At 39.3% G+C, this 20,080-nt stretch overlaps 1 protein-coding gene across 5 annotated transcripts in view; it reads right to left on the minus strand.

Annotated features, from left to right (window-relative positions):
• Positions 1-213: 213 nt before the first annotated feature.
• Positions 214-20,080, minus strand: part of dock4b (dedicator of cytokinesis 4b) — a 94,269-nt gene continuing 74,402 nt past the window's right edge. For 4 of the 5 annotated variants that reach the window (XM_047803777.1, XM_047803776.1, XM_047803775.1 and 1 more), the window contains 13 exons: positions 18,046-18,212; positions 16,717-16,803; positions 16,450-16,626; positions 13,383-13,466; positions 12,970-13,089; positions 12,724-12,845; positions 12,274-12,394; positions 11,741-11,822; positions 10,737-10,846; positions 8,025-8,097; positions 7,105-7,206; positions 5,180-5,241; positions 214-2,702 (listed from right to left, as the gene is read on the minus strand). In XM_047803777.1, coding sequence (XP_047659733.1) covers positions 2,301-2,702; positions 5,180-5,241; positions 7,105-7,206; positions 8,025-8,097; positions 10,737-10,846; positions 11,741-11,822; positions 12,274-12,394; positions 12,724-12,845; positions 12,970-13,089; positions 13,383-13,466; positions 16,450-16,626; positions 16,717-16,803; positions 18,046-18,212 — 1,709 coding nt within the window. In that variant the 3' untranslated portion in view covers positions 214-2,300. The remainder of the gene's footprint in view (positions 2,703-5,179; positions 5,242-7,104; positions 7,207-8,024; positions 8,098-10,736; positions 10,847-11,740; positions 11,823-12,273; positions 12,395-12,723; positions 12,846-12,969; positions 13,090-13,382; positions 13,467-16,449; positions 16,627-16,716; positions 16,804-18,045; positions 18,213-20,080) is intronic. The other variant, XM_047803778.1, reaches the window with a different exon arrangement.

The following is a 20,080-nucleotide window of genomic DNA, read 5'->3' on the forward strand; positions in this document are numbered from 1 at the left end:
CTTCCGAAGATGTTTATTTATAGATCTCAACAATTTCAGATTCGAAAAATGACTTACAAAACGAGAACATCGTTCAATTTTAAAAAGAATCAGAAACAACCAGAGTTAAGAATGTAGCAGTGAGAGAAGTGATCAATATTTCTCATTAAAGGTTTACAGATTGATGCTTGAACTCCTGTTCATTTGCAGACCACAAAACAGGCTCTAAGACTGTTAGAACTGTCCAAATCATGCTGTAAATGTTTCCATATAAAAAAATGTGGTTGATAAAATATAGATTAAATTATAAATGGGGCTGTAACAATATACAAATGTATACAAATGGCCATTTTAATCAATTATGAGGCAAAAAAATTTTACATTTTGAATTTTAAAACCATTTTCCTAAAAACAGACTACAATTATATCACAGAGCTCCTGAATCCTGATATCTGATTGGTCAAAAGCTAGCCGTAGCTATAAGGTTATTTACAGGTGTATATTGCAGTGCTCACAGAAGGTAAAGCTCTTTTAGGTTTTCTGCCAGGGGAAAGTCTTCAGGATGGACAGATTGGCTGTTTCTTGCTAACAAGCTACATTTTATGTCCTATTAACTTCATCAGAAAAAAAAAAGACAGGTGGGTGAGGAACTGTTTATAGCTGCTATAATCTACCTCATAACAGTAACTAATTTGTTTTCCAGATGCTCCATGACATTAAAAGTAACTGTAAATGGATAAAAATGATGACATTTTCTTTAATTAAAAAAATAATTGCTGGCAAACTGTTCTTAGAAAATACATTTCAGGGTGTTAACTGTAACTTTGCATCTGAACGACCACATCAATGATTTTTGCCTGAACATCATACACCTTTTTTTTTTTTTTTTCATTTTATTTCACAGCTTAAAACTGATTCATAGGATAAAATGTGCAGCATCTGTGAGGCTGTATGGACTAGTCTGAGAACCACTGCCTTAAACATCAATTAATGAGGCTGTACATTATACAGTATATGTGCTACTACACAATGTACTGTGGGTAGAATCCTGGTACAAATAGAAATGGTAAACTCGTAACATTATAATTAAAATTTGCTCGGATATATTGTCACAGCCCACTATGCGGTCTTATGTTTGGGACTTTTCAACCAACAGTTCCATTAAATACCTACAGTACTGGCAGTTTTATGCAAGTGAGAATCGAAACAACTTGGGCAAATCTCAACGCTTTTAATTGGTGAAGCTTGCGAATGGTACACGTAATTGGCATAACTGAATGTGAATACGAAGAATGCCAGGCTTCGCTTCTGTAAAGACTCCCGCAATTTCAGTACATGCTTAAAAAATTCAGTTACTGTGCACTGCACTGTAATTAGGCTAGCTTCTTCCATGCCCACAGGCAGACGCATCTGCCTTCAGCTCTTTTCCTAAATATTACTCAGGTGGTGTAACGTGAGTACCAGCCTATCATGGCATATCCAGTTATGCCGCTGACTAATCCAGTCGTACTTTAACATGACTGTCCATCAAAATAAAAATGATGAAACAGACTTAATGTGAATCTTGAACAAGAGAATGGAAATACAGCATGACTTTCAGCATAGGTGCAGTTTCCCTGTCCCTTTGGCACAGAACTTGGTAAACTCAAGCGTTCTTGTCTGGTCAGTCTTTAATTCTAAAGTGTCAGCTATGAATACTGACCAAATCATGCATGTAAACCATAAACCTCACCCTAATAAATGGGTGATGGGCTAATGTTCTGTATAAGCTGATCATGGAATGCTGTTCTATCTACAGGTCATGGAAAACCCGCTCCTGCAGATGAATAAAAGGGTTTGGAAGCAGCCTCTTTTGAGTCCAATTGTGTGTGTGTGTGTGTGTGTGTGTGTGTGTGTGTGTGTGTGTGTGTGTGTGTGTGCGCGTGCGTGAACAAAGCCATGGATATCATCTAGTGCCTACACAAAGAGCCGAATGGAGGCTATTAGCACCTCTGAGCCATTTAAAAAAAAAAAGCCGAATGTACTCAAAATGTACGTAGAAACGTGCATTACCCAATGGTAAAATATTCTGTTTTCAATACTTAAGGCAAAACATACATTTCATATCAGTATTTACATAATGTAAAAATGCCCTGATACTCAGAGCAAGAGCATCTCGATCTGTGATTGCTAAAAAGTGCAGGAATTAGCAGTGATAGCCCTGCCATATACTCCTACATACTCAGTCTGTTTGTTTTCTAAATTTGTAAATTGAACATTTGGGTTCATCAACCCAAAGAAACAAAGTGCAATTGGTGGTGGTGTATCTTCATCCAGCAGCACTAAAGCTGAGAGACTTTTCGTGGAAGGGGGCGTGGTCTGGGCAGCGGCTCCACAGGCTTCACACTGCGAAGCTGGCGGGGTTTTGGTGGAATGGGTGGAGCATCAGCACTAGTTGGAATGGAAAGGCTGTGAGGGAGGGGCACAGGTCGGCGCGGGTTGCTGCTATAAGGAGGCGGAGTCTTGTTCTCACGCCGAAAAAGATCATCCAAACCACTAGAGGCAGAGGTAGGGAGAGCATGGTCGGTAGAGGGCGTGGCTTCAGTGCCTGAGGCTTCAGAAACGCTGCAGCGGCTGAGAGAGGAGATGCCACTGCTGTAACTGCCAGAAAGCACTGGGGAGTTGGGTACGAGTCCTGTTGGTGGGCATTCCGTGGGCGATGGTGTGAAGGAAGGCACAGAGTACTGCACACACAGTAACAAATGTCACATTGATTAAAGACAATCAGATATTAGACAGTCAAATCTCACAACTATAATTTGAGCAGTTTCAGCTGATCAAAAACTGAATCGATCACGTCTTTGCTATAAATTAAAAATTACATGTTGAACTGAAGTAATACTGATAAACACACACAGCTTTATTCCATATATTTAGTCTACCACCAAATAAAGTAGTTTATTAGCATATTATATATACCTGGATGCATACAGTATTTCAGAGGTAGAACACGGAGTATAATTGAAAGAAAGAAAAAAAAATGAATGGTGTTCAATTTTCCATGCAACAACTGGCACAGTCAGACCTACTCCAGAGAAGGACTTCACAATTAATTTAGCGAGTGTATACTCAGACATTTTCACAGCCACCCACTCTTTGGACTTTATAAATGATGCATATTGTATGAGATGCCTAATTTAAAACAAACTGCTAGCCAATTCATTTTCAAAGTGCTGTTCAGCGGTTTTCATGGCTCTCAAATACACGCTACATTCCTGTTAAAGGACAAAAGTCATTTCACAGTCTGCAACCTGTGAACTGACAACTCAGTAACAGGCTCTCTGAGGACTTTGTGCATGTGTGTGTGTGTGTGTGTGTGTGTGTGTGTGTGTGTGAGAGAGAGAGTGAGTGTGTGTGTGTGTGTGTGTGTGTGTGTGTGTGTGTGTGTGTGTGTGTGTGTGTGTGTGTGTGTGTGTGTGTGTGTGTGTGTGTGAGAGAGAGAGTGAGTGTGTGTGTGTGAGTGTCAGTAGCTGTCTACCTGGACTGATAGAGGAAGCTGTCTCAAAGAGAGTGAAATATATATTTTACACACTTTGAATGTTGCACACTATATATTTTTACAGTCTACACTACACCAAGATTATAGCATATCTAAAACCTTTCAGCACTGCCTCAAAACACATCATCCAGCTTGCAGTTTCTACACAAACTTTTTTTTTTAATGTAATGCAGAATAAATGGGTAATTAGTAATAATCTGACTTGCAGAAAGACTGGAATGAAATCAATATGCATTGCTCGATGAAAACATGACAAAGGGGAAAAGGGCACAATTACTGGCTCTGGATCAAATGGATTCTAACATCAAGCGCATGAAACTGATTAGTCAGAGAAGCAGAGGATTGTAGTGGCTTAAAGCCTTTTCACCTCTGAAGGCAAATATATTCCTTTACACAATGATACTATCTGCTTGCTCATACAGCAGAATGGATTAAAATGTGAATTTAAAGAAGTCGTATTACCCATTTTACAGTGTGGCTCCCCTGCAAATTAGTGTGCACAAGTATTCAAATGCTGAAATCACCATTCGGTTATTCATTATACACAGCATGAACATGGAAAGTCTATGAGAAGTAAGAAAAGAAATGCCATGTCGTAATGTTCTACTGATGTTCAAATGTGCATCAGGATTAGAAATAGTTTCAGAAGCAGGGGTTTTACTCTCATGCTGCTAGAAGGAGCTGGTGAGATATAAAGCTTGGGGAAGAAAAGAAAATAGAATATATATATATATATATATATATATATATATATATATATATATATATATATATATATATATATATATATATATATCTCCAACTGCATTCAGTGCATCCTCGAGTGTTAAACTACACCAGAAATTTCATCAACATCACGGCTGCTCTGATTATTTGTATGCTAGCAAGGAACATTCGCTTATGTTTTAATTCAATTGTTCAGTAAATATAACATATCTGTATTATCTGTCAGATTATTATAAACATCTAATGCCATGGAAGGTTTGTCAGTCCAACCAAAGTCAGTGCACAGTGCCACAGCAGGGCTACAGTACATGCTGAAATGTTATTGTAAAGTCATTCAGTAAAAGTTTAATGGTGCGTTTAATATTTCACATTTATATTGTTCTCACACTATATTAAAACACATGTCAAATGCAAATCCACGTGCAGGCACCAACTGGAAGAAAATGATAATATATTATGCCACGTCAAAGACTTTTCTTCCTCTGCATGCAGTTATCCAAGCGATAGCCATTATATCACATTAATAATTAGTATATGCTAAAAGCAGAGAGTACGTGTGTGCTCGATGGGGACAGGCATAAAGAGAGATTTCACAAACTGGTATGATTCCTCGTGTGGTGTATATAATGACATATTTTAGATCACGGGTGGTTCTGCCTAAAACATTGCATAACATTAAAATAAACGTATATTTGTTCAGTAATTTGGATAAACCCTGGAATGAATAAACATGGTTATATAAAGTCACTGGTCATTTCCGCTGTTTTCCGGCTGATCTGATTTTACTAGGTCGTAACCCGGTTCAGGCGACTCCACCATCATTTTCACAACAGTGAAACTAAAAGGATTATCAGATTAAACTGAATGAACATTACTATAAGTGCCATCAAAATAAAACACTGAAACTTTGAGAGAAAAACAAAAACAAAAACCTACCTTTTGTGGTGACTTTGATACTGGACCTGGGGACTGGGATCCCAGACTTTTAGCAGGGGAACCTGTTCAATAAAGATGCATAAATATTCCTCAGTATTTTACAAACATTTGAGATAATTAACTTTAGCCATGAGCCATATGTCCACAGCCATCTTGGAGGGAAGGAAACATATTGCTATATTCTGTGGGTCCCTGCTAAGTGGCATGCACAACTCCCAGCTGTTATTTTTCAGGAAAAAAGGCTCCATTAAAAGCCACCACTGGCAGCTTTAAAGGGGGGTATATAACAGATTATGGTCTATTACATTCTTCCTATCTAGGCTGTGTTCTGAGGTCCAGTCTGGGCTTTATAGCAAGACGGTATCCATGAATCCTTCGATTTTAGGTAAGGGCCAAACTGATTTAACACAAACAATACTTTTATATTAATGAACCTTAAACAGTATGTTTTACCACCTCGCTCACTCATGCTCAGTAACTGCTTTATCCTGGAGAACAGTCCATTAAAGAGAAGCATTTATAGACAGACACACAGACAAAGGAAAATTCTTAGTTAATTCACCGTCTGGAATGTTATTGAGAAGTGGGATGAAAGCAGAGAACCCAGAGGAAACCCACATGGACATGGGGAGAACATTTTACCAATATTTAAAAATTTAAAGCATGGACTGCTGAATATCAGATCTATTGGGGACTAGGCAATTAATCTTCATTCCTCATCTACTGCACTGGATATTTATACAGTAATACAGAGCCATCTAAAGCAAAGGTAGCAACAGTCTGTAGCAGTAATCTTACTTGAGTAAAGGGAATGTCACTTTATAGGTTCATAACTTATCTGCTTGCTCAGTGTAAAAATATTTAGTGAATTTTTTGCGGATATAAAAATGCATGCCATTGCTCAAGGTGCTGTTTTAGGACCGCCGCTGTTTTCCTTTACAAATGCAGCTATTTGTACACCCGGCAAACGATCGCTCCTATTCCTACAGTGATGACATACTACTATATTTATCAGTCATACCAGAAGATGGGAGCAATTTACTAAAAGTGTGTGAGGATAAAATTGTGTAAGAATATAAAAAGATGCTGAGTAAATATACTAGTAACTACAGGACAAATCTATCTAAGAAACGTACACAAGAAACTTGCTATGCTAGAAAATGTTTCCTTTATCACGTCTAGTTTGGACAAAATAACATCATGTTTGTTTTTTTTTAGATTTTTAACTGTTCTAGTTTATCATGAATGCAGCAGATTGCAACACCTTGAATATGTGCTCCCTCGTGTTGTCTCGTTTTTCACATCTCTATTACTGCTAACCAAGATTTTTTGGATGCTTTGTAACAATGGATGTAAAAGGAGCTACACAAATAAGGTTAAAATGAACTCATTGAAGATAAGCCAGTTGCAAAGTGATGAAATTGTGAGAACATACTAGAGCAAGGAAAAAAGAAAAAAACAAACGCAGAGGCAGGTTGGAAAGCAGGAGTTTTAGATCACCATTTGAGGATTTAATTAAGCCTAGAGGTGTCATGCAGATTAGAGAGAAATGCTATGAGAAGGCTCAGCTCTTCAACCAGGATTATATCATGAGTGAAAGCAACTGCAATCCCTTTAAAGCAGACGTGCTTTTTTTCACCTTTACACATGCAGGTCAAGTTTACTTTCAAATTCCAGCTGACTGATCCACTTAAAACCAAAAAAGTCTTGACAGCGCAAGCAAATATAAGCCCTTTGAAAAAATATACTTTTACTGGCTGAATACTAAACACAGACGTGCAATAAGGATAGAGTAGGAATAATGTTAAGGATCGTGAGAAACCAGGAAGAAGTCAAAGCTGACGGTAGATGTAAAGTCAAGGAGTTTACAAAGGTATTAGTAATCAGTTTACGGCGGGGTTTTTTTGTTGTTGTTGTTGTTTTACCTGAGTATGGAGGCCTAGGAGGGACAGGGGGGCAAAACTGCTTTCCGACAGAGTCAGAGAATGTTGTGTCAAGACTCCAGCTGCTTGGGGCAGGCTTGACCACTTTCACACACAAAACATGCAGCTCTAGTCAGTTCAGATAGCTTAGCATCATCAAAGTCCATTAGACTACAGAGGATTCTTATTTACAGTTTTCAAAAAAAAAAAAAAAAAAAAAAAAAAAAAAAGAACTGCCACAGGCATGGTCTGCTACACATCAGGTAAATATGGGAAAACAAGTTGTATTGAACGTGCAGCTGTCACAGGAGACCTACTTCTACTTTCATGCCAGGATAATAAAGCCTTCTCATTTTAAATTCAATTTCTGCTTCAGTTTCATGTCTTCGAACCTTTATCAACAGTTCAAAGCGAGCAATCCCTTTTTTAATTAAACACGGGACTATCTTAAATATATTTAACGAATCCCATTGGAATATACAATGCTAGGCTGTGCCGTACCTTTAGAACACATGCACATACAGTACAAATTCATAAATAAACATTTGACTTAAATCTTCCATTCAGAGTAACTCAAAACAGAGAAAAACCCACTGCTCTTGGGAATCTAGTCCTGCCTCTGCACTCAAATGACATTAAATCCAGGTTTCAGTGAGAAAGCAGATAAATGGACAAAGATACTCTCTGTATCTGATGACAGCAGCACTGAAGAACTTGGGTGAGTCGCTCACAATTTTTGCTGCTGAAAGACCTGGAGACTGTATAAGAAAGTTGAGCTGTCAGCCATCCTCAAATCAGGCTAGGCAATCTTCAGAAGGTTTCACAAAACAATCCTTTCAACCGCACTGCGACCTGATGTATGTAGGAGTGTGTGTGTGTAGGAAGAAGCAATGCAAAGTTGTGCACTGATAAATGTGGCTCACCTTTGTCTGGAATGGAGATGTTGGGATCGCTGCGAGGCAGAGAGGCATCACCTGCCGGATGTGGGATCGTCCTCTGCAGAAAGGGCACATGAGTATGCTTACGGAAGCCATACTTTATTTTAAACCTCTCATATTTGTGTGTCAACTTTTGTTAACACAAGTGCTATTAAAAACTGCAGCATGAAACTTCTAGAAGGCAAATAGACTGTGTATTGCTGCAGAATCTATGAGTTATATGGAGTTATATAGATTTATTTTCCTGTCTGAGCTCCACAAATATATTGAATATACCCGTGTTATATAGAGGTACAATACATTTATCTGTGTGTTTATTAGCGTAGACTTTTATAGGTCTCTTTGAGATTAGAACTTGCCCCAGCTTGCCCCAGTACAAATATCTGACATCCGTCGGCAAAAACGTATTGTGTGGCTAGGATAGCTGTGTTTTAAGTAGCACCATAACACTGTTGCATTTCACTGCATTTGTACTGCATCGGTTATAAATGGTTGAAACGACTGTTCCTGACTTGACTTAATTTAAGAGATGCCGACAAAAGAACACAGCAATGAATTGGTGATGCAATTAGTGCATTCGTTTTGGCAGCACTGCCAGGGTTTAAACTGGCTATTTGTATTTGTATTTAATAGCAATAATAATTATATATATTTATGTCAAGTGAAAAATATGTCAATTTCTGATCTAGTTTTAATTTGTACCTATGGATGAAAGTGATGTAATTACATGTAAATAACAAAAATCACTTTGTTTTCACTTATTAAACAAAATAAGCCAACAAAAATGGAGTATTTGATGGGAGGAAAATGTTAGGCCACCCTATGCCCTAATAATTAGTGCATAGAAATAATAAGATTAATAATTAATCAGAAAGTTTCCCACACTCCACCATGCAGAATCTTTTCAGCTGTGATGTTTAAGTGGTTTCTTTAAGTGGATTTAGATCTGGGCTTTGACTTGGTTGTTCCAAGAATCTCCATTTTTTACTTTTCAGCGAGTCCTTGGTAGATTTACTGGTATGTTTCTGTCATGTTTCTAGGTTCAGTTCCACTTCAGCTTCATATTTTTGACAGATGGTCTCATGTTCCTTAAGCAGCTTCTGAAACAATGTAGAATTCATAGTGGATTGTGTGATGGTTAGCTGGCCAGGTCCTGCTACAGCAAACATCCCCAAACCATAACATTTCCACCTCCATGTTTTACAGTTGGTATGAGGTTCTTTTGCTGAAATGCTGGATTTGGTTTACATCAAACATGCCCTCTGTTATGGTGTCCAAATAATTAAATTTTAGACTAATCTGTTTAAAACACATTATTCCAGAAATCTTGGCCTTTATCTCAGTGTTCTTTGGCAAACTTTAGTCTTACCCTCATGGTTTTCTTATACAGTAAAGGTTTCCTTTTTGCACACCTCCAATGATAATGGCATTTGTGCAGTCTCTCTGATTGTAGATTCATGCACTTTCACATCTACTGTAGAGGTCTTCACGGGTCCACTTAGATCCGAAAACCCGAGGTTCGACCCGAGACCTGAGCGGGTTCGGGTCTAAAAATTTCACGTGTGCCTCGAACACGGGTCGGGAATAATTATAGCGGCATCGGGACTCGGGTAATTTAAAATGAATGTGTTGTTACTGAACAGACCCGAGAAGACCTGAACTACTGTATCTCACGTGTGTTCATCGACTCGAGTCCTTTTCCAACCTCTCCTCTGTTTGCCGCTTGCGACATGTGGCTGGTGACGTGTGGCTGGCGGTAAGCCAATTTTCGTTGAAACAGACCTGTCAATCAATGTTGAATCCACTCTGTAGCGGTTACTTTAGTGTAGAGTTATGCAACATTCGGGTCCAGTCGGGTTCGGGTCTTTCTTAAAAAAATAATAAAATTATGCACGTTGGGTTCAGGTAAAAAGTGATTCGGGTCACTTCGAGTCAGTTACATTTCTTTAGACCCGAGAAGACCTCTAATCAACTGTAACAAGAGCTTGCTGTAGGTTCTGTGATGATATTTTAGGGTTTTGGAGACTTTTTGAGCAACTTGCGGTCTGCTCTTTGGGTGAATTTGCTTTAATGGAGTAACCTGGCCATGTTGGCAGTTTTTTTATGTGTTCTCTACTTGTAAATCATTTCAGAGTGTGGAATACCTGATTATAAATTCTTTTAAGATCTTTTTATTAAAAAAAAAAGGTAATTTTGTCAATTCTATGCAAGTACAAATAAATGTGGGGGTGTCCTTACTTTTCCCTCACAAGAAATAATTTTTTTAATTGCAGTTTTACAGATCATCATTTACCTTTCTTTGTTTTTATTTTTGTAGGTATATATTCCAATATTGTTAAAATCAGATAAAATGCCCATATGTTTAACTATTTAAAAAAGAGGTATCCTAATTTTTTTCACATGACTGCATATATATATATATATATATATATATATATATATATATATATATATATATATATATATATATATATATATATATATATATATATCCAGTGTTTGTGTATGTATGTACGTATGTATGTATGTATGTATAAAAAATAAAAACCAAAAAAAGACAAGTTATATCCACTATATTTTTTCACCAAACACAGTGGCTATAAATGGTCTACACATCCTTACAAAATTGCAGGTTAAATATAAAACAGAAATACGCAATATATATGCATACATACACATATGAGCTAGTATATTTACCAGTGTGGGATCAAGTGGATTGGGAAATACAGCACTGCAGGGTCTCTCTCTTGGAGAGAGGCAGGGGTTCTCTCTGACATGTTTGTGTTTCTCTGACAACTGAGGGGAACCTGAGAAACATATAGACAGAGGTAAAAATAAACCACACAATATGCTCATGTACATGACACACAGCCCTAACTCCCCCTCTTTGTGCCACATTTTCTGTCTTGCTAAGTAGCCAGCACAGAAGCTATATTTCTCTCCCCACGTATCCCTCCTGTCGGGGTGAGAATTGGCCTCCGATTGTGACAGGCGGCTATTTGGCAGCGAGATGGAGTTCCAGACGGACAGAACAGCTCGTGCTCACTCTGCTCCATCACCAGGGAACAGCACTCACATGCCACTTCACCTCGACTCGATAGCCACCGGCCCCACGGTTGGGACGCTGCTGCCTGTAATTCTCCTGAACACATTACAGGTAGCCTGAGCTTCAGTGAAAGCAGGACTAAGAGAGCCTGGAGAGAGGAGGCCATAAATGCTGCCTTATATTTCTATTTTTAACCATCTGTTTACAATAAAGAGCCAGATACAGCTGTAGAGCTGAATGTTTTGAGATAAACAGGTTTTCGGGCATGTGCTTATATGTGTGAGGATATACGTATATTTAGATAATATACATCCTGGTTACTCTATAAGGTTCAAACCAATGTACAATGACACTACATAAGGTGTCTTAGTGAGGTGATTACTGGTTGTAAGAAAAGCATTCTTCCAACAGATCTCCCCATAGTTGGTGGCTTGTGCATGCTGGAGAAATAACAGATGTACAAACGGGTACCACAGTATTTGGTGAGCTGGTGTGAGTATATACATGCACACCAACACAAATGGATAGCGTATGTGTTAAAACAAGGAGTGAGTATAGTTTTACCTAAATAAGTCCTTAGGCAGTGTCTTACACTTGCAATCATGATGAAATACACACTCTGAGCTTTGTGGCCATGTGAAATGTATGTCCTCACCTCGGGCACTGGAAGGGGCTGAGCTGGTCACGTTTGGAGAGGCTGAGTGGTTGGAGCTGAGACTCGAGGTAGATGGGCTAGGCTGAAAGTCGAGGGGGAAAAAAAAAAAATCAACGCACAATCACTTTATCGTGTGAGAAATCGGCGAGACACTCTGACGGAGATATAATCCAAGATAAAAGCTTGAGGGTGTCATTATCATTCTAATCCAGTTTATTTTTCAGCTCCTACCTCAGAATCTTATTGTCATTGAGCAAAAAAAATAAACGTGAGAAAAGATTAAGCAAGGGTTTGAAATAAAAAGAGATGAAAAAAGAGTGAGGGCAATTGACGGGGAGATAAAACCGAGAGTAGGGAGTGTGATTAGAGGAAAAGATGAAAGACTGAAAGGGAGGGAGAGTATAAAGAGATCTAAGAGGAGGTGTAGTTAGGGTTGAGGGGGCCGGCTGATTTTGAGCCTGACTGAGCCTGTGTGTGTGTGTGTGTGTGTTGAGCTGTCTGCCAGGAAGTGTGTATTTGGCCAGAGTGCTCACCTGCATGTTGAAGACTTCGTCTGAGCTTTCTGACTGCCCGGTGATGTTGCTCACTTCATTGGAGGCTTGCGATGACAGAGAGGATGAAGAGTACCGGTTCACTGCTGGATAGCTGAGTGGACTGTGTTCACACACACACACACAAACAGGGTGTTAGAGTTCAGCTACCATATGCTGTTTTTATATAAATATAAAGCACTGATGGACTAAAAATGTTGGAATTTAGCTGGCATTACAGCTTGACAATTTTTAAAAATTGTGCTAAATATGACAGCTTTGCAGCTTAACGAGTGTGAATGGATATAGATGTGGTGCCATCATCTCGTAGCAGTGCTAGGTTTTATCTCCACACTCCTACGCAGCTAAACACCCCATCTTACATCTTGAGACTGACTCCTACTCTTCCATATGGATCACTGGATCAGATCGCTCAGCCACCAAGTCTCTCACCTGCGGCGGGCCACCACGCGTCCACCCTCTATATTCAAGATGTTGGGCATTGAGTTTCGACCGACCCGTGGGCTTCCGTTGGGAAAATGGATCGGACTTGCCCTCATGTACGCTGGGAGCTCCTGTACGACGTACAGGGAAATAATAAAATAGGCAAAAGTGAGATATTACACATAACACATGACTATGCAACACAATAAATCTTTTCCTGATCCCATATATTTGACTGCAGCTTTGAGGTTTTACCTGAATCCCTAAGCTAGATTTCATGAGATGGAACTGATCCACCAATTTCTTATGCAGCGGCCGCATATCCTGTGGAACAAACTTCTCATGGACAGTCAAGCCAAACTCGAGTATTTGTGCCTGAGAGAGAGAGAGACAGAGACAGAGACAGAAACAGAGAGTAACTCCAATTTTGTTGAATATGTTGACATGCATACCATGTTACTTTAACATCACAGCATGAACTTATTTTATACTACAGAGATGACATCAGAGTTTCCTAATCCTAATTTTATCACTAATACATTTTTATTTCCCCTATATGTGCATTGGATGAGTTAATTTGTTGCAAATGATGAAGTGAGTTAGAAGAAAGCAAGGACTGGGAGGGTGAAGTATATTGCCTTTGTGTTAAAAGATGAATCAATACTGACCTGTTCAAACATGAGCTCTCTGAGGCGTCCAATCTTATCTCCGTCCTCCGGGTGATTCATCATGTAGTCTTTCACAAAGAACGCCTGCATAACACACACACACACACACACACACACACACACACACACACACACACACACACACACACACACACACACACACACACACAGTTACTTACAATCAGTTACTCCACCCAAACAACCAAACATGATTGATGTTGTGCACACACACATCCCACACACTCTTCAAAGCAAAATAAATAAATAAATAAAAATGGAGGATGGTAATCTGTAGCTGCTGCTTTATATGTGAAACCTTGGCAGCTAAATCAAAAATAAATTACAAAAAAGGGAAAACTTTAAAAGTTCTATCAGTTGAAAGATAAAAATTTCCAATGCATCTAATAATCTCTGAGTTTGGAATCTCATTTGAGTGCCAGTTCTTTGGTTTATTTTCAGGCACATTTATATCAGCAGCCATTTTCTAGCCTCCGGGTCCTTCGTGCTGCTATGACATGCACTATTTCTGCACTGTATTTACATTTTACTCTTTGATTCTACACATTTTGATGCTATTTACAGGTGTCAAGGTGACAAACAAAAGGCTTTGTTTCTTTACAAATGTAGTGCAAAAAGCATGTTTGAAGAAACACGACACTTTAATGTAATGCCATTGAGAACAGTTCTCACAGACGTTTCAAAATCTCAGAGAGAGAGAGAGAGAGAGAAGGAGTGAGAGCATGAGGAAAACTAGAAAATGGAGCTAGATATGTTTGCAGTCTCTTCCAAGAATAATGGCTGCGTATCTCCAAAGAGCCAGCCAGAGAGGAGAAGCTGCAGGAGGGTGCACCATCCTGCCACCACAAAGAGTCACACAGAGCAGCTTCAGTGCTGTAAATCTGATATGCCATACACTCCAGCATCACTCTTAACATCTGAGGATAAGCTAATAAACTACTACTGTTTGAACTCCTACAGACTGTTTCCCAGGCAACGATTACGCCGCTTACTACATCGAATGACGTTCGGGGAAGAATTACCATTATCGCTGTAATTAAGTGCAAACCTTAAGGCTCAATTTGTGTCTAGCTCTACTGCGAATAAACAAAAATGCCTGCAAATGCTAAGTATAAGTCAGTGAGCAAACCTTTATTTCTCACTCGATGAAGATAAAAATGCACTGTTTCATAAAATACATCAAAAATAAAGGAGATTATTCATAGTCTTGTTTCACATCTTTTAGGAATACAAAATAATGCCGATTTGTGAATTTACTGTTAGGGAGGGATTTTAAAAAAAAAGAAACAGATGAATAGAGAAACAATTAGAGTGAGTCAATTAAAACTGAGAGGTTTACAAATGTGAGCAGAGAATTAGATTTTTCCTCATGGGCTGAAATCAAATAGCAGCAATAAATCTAAATAGTAATTAAAAAAAAATCTGATCGGTGAAAAACAAGCAGAATGAGGCTACTATAATAGATGTAATATTTCAACCGGAAATTTTTCTAGTGTAAATTAAAGCAGTGTTGCAGGCTTAGACAAACACACATCAACACTAATGATTCCCTGCCATGCCATACCTCGCTTACCTGTGCGCGCGCACACACACACACACACACACACACACACACACACACACACACACACACACACACACACACAGGTGGGCAATGCCACATACAGGCTTCACCCCTTATTAAAACAAGGTTGCTATGCAACAGCTGTCCATCCAACACTTCTGAGCATGGCAGTTCTGACCCGGCTCAGCTTTCAACATGTTGAATATTTTCGCAGTTTTAGCACCACGAGAAAAGAAAGTGCTTTGAAGGCTACACTCTTCATTTATTTCTCTACTGCACAGCATGCACCAGGAGTGAGGGGAAAAACAGCAGGCTATCTAGAAGATTCTATCAAAGAGACGACATAGCACCACAAACTATAAAAGTCGGATGCACCGTTTTGCAATTAATGAAGAAGTGTAGAATATCCTAATATATTTCTAAGCTTCTACAGGAAAAGTTTTAAAGCTTGGAGTCACAATCCTACATGGTGTCACCTGACCTCAGAAGTCAGCAGAGCACAACAGTGTCCAGTTACATGTCCAGCTACATGTCCAGCTACATGTCCAGCTACATAGTGTAGAAATAAAAATCTCTTTGGATTATGGTGTGTGTGAGTGCATACAAAGGTAACATTTGATTAGAATATTTTCAGGTATTTTCGATATGTTATTTTATTTTGCAAGAAAGCATAGAAATAATCATTTCACTCCCTGGTGTACATGGGCCAAATTCACTTTGGAGTAAAATGGGTTTTAAACGCAAGCAAATATTAAGTGAAATGCAATGTGATGCCTGAACCTTCGTACCCAACCATTTGGTAGATCTATATACGAGATGCTGGGTTTGCAGGAATTGTTGTCACAGGCTGAAAACGTTTGAGACAGCCTGAGTCTACAGCTCAACCTATTGATAAGGAGCCGTGCTGAGGGGAAAGGAATTACAGCGTTTTATTTATCTTTAACGTTTGCATGCTTACAGTACATAATATCTTTATTATAAAACTTAAATACTATTCCTATACACTACACATTCACAGTAGCACTGTGTGTGTCTTTAGCTTTGCAGGTGTCCATCTTACTTTAGTTTATTCCATAATTCTGTTTATTCCATAATAATTACAATAAACATGGTGGACCGAACTGTCACTCTGAGTATGTTTACATACAGTGAAACTGCTGGTGTTGTTGCTAGCTTACATTTATGTAATGCTTTAGGTAACAGTTCTATTTGAGTTTTGGGGATTGCCAGTAATCATGTATGCATCCTTGTTCGATTATTCCGTCAACATAAAGCTACTTCTGGTCCTATTTGATGGGGGGAGCCGTAAACACATGACTGTAATGAACGCAACATCCTACACATGAAGCATGCTAAGATTCTTTTTGGTTAAAATGCTGCCCAAGGTATATTGCAAGCTCTTGTAACACAGCTATTGGTACATTTGAAGTACATCTTCACAACCCGAAATTGAAAGTGGATCATTTTAGCAAGATCTCTGCACACCTCCTGGTAGCGAGCAAGGCCTCCATTCACAGCAGCGTCGATCACGCCGTTTAAGCACATGGTGAGCGGGTTGATGTTCTGCATCTGGCGTGTCTGGCACTGCGTGATGAGTGTACGCAGCTGCAGGTTCTTGTTTTCAATCACCTCGATGGCGTTCTCCAGCGGGCTCACCTCCACCTGCGCCACAACACAACCGTTACAGACAGGTCACTGCAGAAGGGCAGCTCAAAATCAAAGAGCAGTGGTGTCCGGAATTGATTCTCTCACCAGATCTCTCTTGTCCACTTCAAACCAGCGGGAAATCCCTGGGAGACTCTGCACTAGGGTCATTGTTGTCCTCTCCACCCACAGACTCTATGGGCCAAAGCAAAAACACACAGACACGTGAGCTGCTTGTGCCCTCAAGTACAAGTCATATGTAGTTAAAAGGCTAATAACACTGACAGTTTTGCGCTGACTCATGCTCGAAATACAGTAGCATCACTGCCTACGCGATCATTATCATCTCTTACTTGACAGCTACTTTTAAATGCTGTTCTGAGTATTGAATGCCATTTGTATTGTCTACTACAATGCATTGTACATTTCACTGTTTTTTTTTGTTTTTTACATGCAACATGAGTTATTGTGTAAGACAGTTTTACAGCATGCGCAGTAGCAGCACAGTAGATTCAGAAGATACCTGGGCTAAATCAATCAGCACTAAATATTTTAGGTCCTAATAACCCTGCAGCATTACTGCACAATACCAGTGTACAAGACCAGATTATTCCATGGGGCACTGCAACTTACAACTTACTTCTTTCTCCCCTTCTCCTGAGCATTGCCTGCACTCAATTTCCACCAAAACAAAAGTTTATCCTCGGTCTGTTAAGTGTTTTTTTTTTTCCAGATTAAATCTCATATACCTAGGTCTTACTCCACCACATTCTGACTACGTGTCTTGGGCTTGGTTCACCTAATGCATAAAGAACAGGGAATATTATGAAAGGAGAACTTGCCAAGAACTTTAGTTACTGAAGATGAGACTCAAACAAACTGCTATCTCCGGTATAATCTTATCATCTAAATATCGTCTCATCTTAAGTTAGCTTCTTAATGAGATTTCTCGAAAAAAATATTACTTGGTGATGAGTGAGGCAGGACGAGACACACCTCGGTGTCAGGGAAAATGTAATATCTGGCAGGCTAAACTGTTTATTTCAAACGTTATACCCACTAGAGGACGCCGGAAATCTAACCCCAGCGGTAGATATGATCCGCATTTTGGATGTGATTTTCTGGGCTGGGTATTGAGCGAGAGATGAGGGAAATGATATTTGGAATGAGAGCGTCTCCTGGACTCTAAAACTTTAATTAGCCTCACTGGGCTGAGAGTGAATAATGCAACACATGAGAGCACACCTGAGCTCTACAAACATGCCGAAGACCCCCCCAACACACACCGCATCCACACACACATAACAGGCATAAATACCCAGGTCACATAGAGAGGAAATAGGGCTGATATACCCGAGACGGGAAATGAGAAAAGAGACAAAGCAGCAAGTATAGAAGAAAATACTAGCTATACTACAGCGTGTGGTGTCTGCCCACCTTAAACTCATTCTCCTTGTCTTTGGTGCCCTTGTGGAAGGGGCGGTCATAGCGGAAACGCCAGATGTTGTTGACTTTGTAGAAACTCTTGATGTTGTCCGGAACACCATCCCTCTGGAGGACGTCCTGGCTGTCTGGGATTGGAGTCACTGCGTAGATTTGTAGGTCTGAGTCAGGATTGTGTCAAGGAGTGTTACAGAGAGGTGTTCTGGTCTGAGAATGATAATCAATAGATCACTAAACGCTGTTGCCGATACTGAATACAAAATATAAACAACGCCAGAAACGCATCAGTGCATCTCTTAAAGGTGCATAAGGATAAAATTTTCTTCCCCGCTCTGTCTGATCAATCCGAATAAATACAGTGCATAAGTATTCGACCCCATGATCATTTCTACATTGTGAAATGTTAAACCTGGAACTAAAAAGCACGTTGCAGGTACTGTATGTCATGAAATTACATAGAATTGCCCATAACACTGATAACTGTAGCTTATAAATGCTTGTAACACTGCAGCTATAATTGTATAGAGTATAAATGTCTATTACTTCTCCTTACACACTGTAATTATTATTCATTTGACATTTGATTTGTGTTCTGTTCCTGTTGGGATTTATTTTTCAAATAAATACATTTACTGATAAACAAGTGTCCAGTAATGATGGGTAATGAGGGAATTCTTTTCAAAAATGTTTCAACTCAAAGTATAAAACCCTTTTTTTCCTGTCTAATGAGCGATGGAATGTCTGCTTCAACATGAAGGCAATTCATTATTTTTTCTTTTCTAATCAATTCATTTCTCCAGTCCATAAATGCTATTTCCATTGCTGCCCCATTATAACACTGAATGGATTTTTATATAGATAAATAAATGTCACATTCTCCAAGAATTTGTACAGTGGCATTCATTCAATCACTCACTGACAAATAAAACTAGTGGTATGCAGGGTTATTCTCACCCTGAACAAGCTCAGACATCAACAACTACCAACTCTTTATCAACCAAGTCTTTATCTTTATCTAAACCTCTAAACCAATCGGACTTTAAAGCAGCACATTTCACAGAATCTGCCAGTAATGGAACAAGGGCACTTTCTGTGAAATGTGCTGCTTTGAAGTCTGACTGGTTTAGAGGCCACAATCAACCAAACTATCCGTCCTCATTCGGATCAATTCAGTTTTATTGTATAAAGGTTTTCAACAATGTCAATAAGCAGATTTAGAATTTAACAATTACCAACAATTTCTATTTTTTTATTTATCCCTAATGGAAAAAAAAACAAGTGGCAATAGTGACAGGAGAAAAAAGTATTCATGCTTCTCAACCTTTCAGTAAACTTGTGACAGTTTACCACAATAGTCCTTGTGCTTCCTTCCTTCCTTTCCGTAACACAGAGGGAATCTGATTCTGCTCCATGCAGATTCTCCAGTGGTGTCCCACAAGGCTCAGTGCTTGGTCCCCATTAATTCTCTCTCTTTACATTATCTCTTGGTGAGGTCATATCCTCACATGCGTTTTTCACGTCACTGCTCTATCAATATCGACAACTTATTCTCTGCTTCCTTCCCTCACGCACTTATATTTCTGGTCAGATCTCTGTGTGCCTGGCAGATATCTCATCATGGATGGCAGCTAATCAGCTGAAACCCAGCAAAACTGAATTGCTGTTCATCCCAGGAGACAAAGCTCACAGATCTCACCATCTGTCACTGCAACCTCAGGGTAACCATGGACAACTGTCAACTGTCCTTCTTTTCTCACATCACTAAACTCACATGCCATTAAGCAGAAGTTTTGTAGATTTCTGTTCACAGAAGTCACTCAGATCCTGGTCATTGTGGTACTGAGCTACCCCATGTTGTCCCACATTGCCCCATTCCTACAGTATATTCCCTCCATTGGCTTCGTAAAGCTACCCACAACAGATTTAAAACAGAGAAGAGCCTTGATGCATTCCTGAATTGTACCCTGATGGCGGGTCGAGCCGAGCTGCGCTAGCAGATTGGAGGGAGTGTGGTGTAGGGTGTGAGAAG

The sequence above is a fragment of the Tachysurus fulvidraco genome, chromosome 19, assembly GCF_022655615.1.
Source record: "Tachysurus fulvidraco isolate hzauxx_2018 chromosome 19, HZAU_PFXX_2.0, whole genome shotgun sequence".
In the NCBI taxonomy this organism is placed as follows: domain Eukaryota; kingdom Metazoa; phylum Chordata; class Actinopteri; order Siluriformes; family Bagridae; genus Tachysurus; species Tachysurus fulvidraco.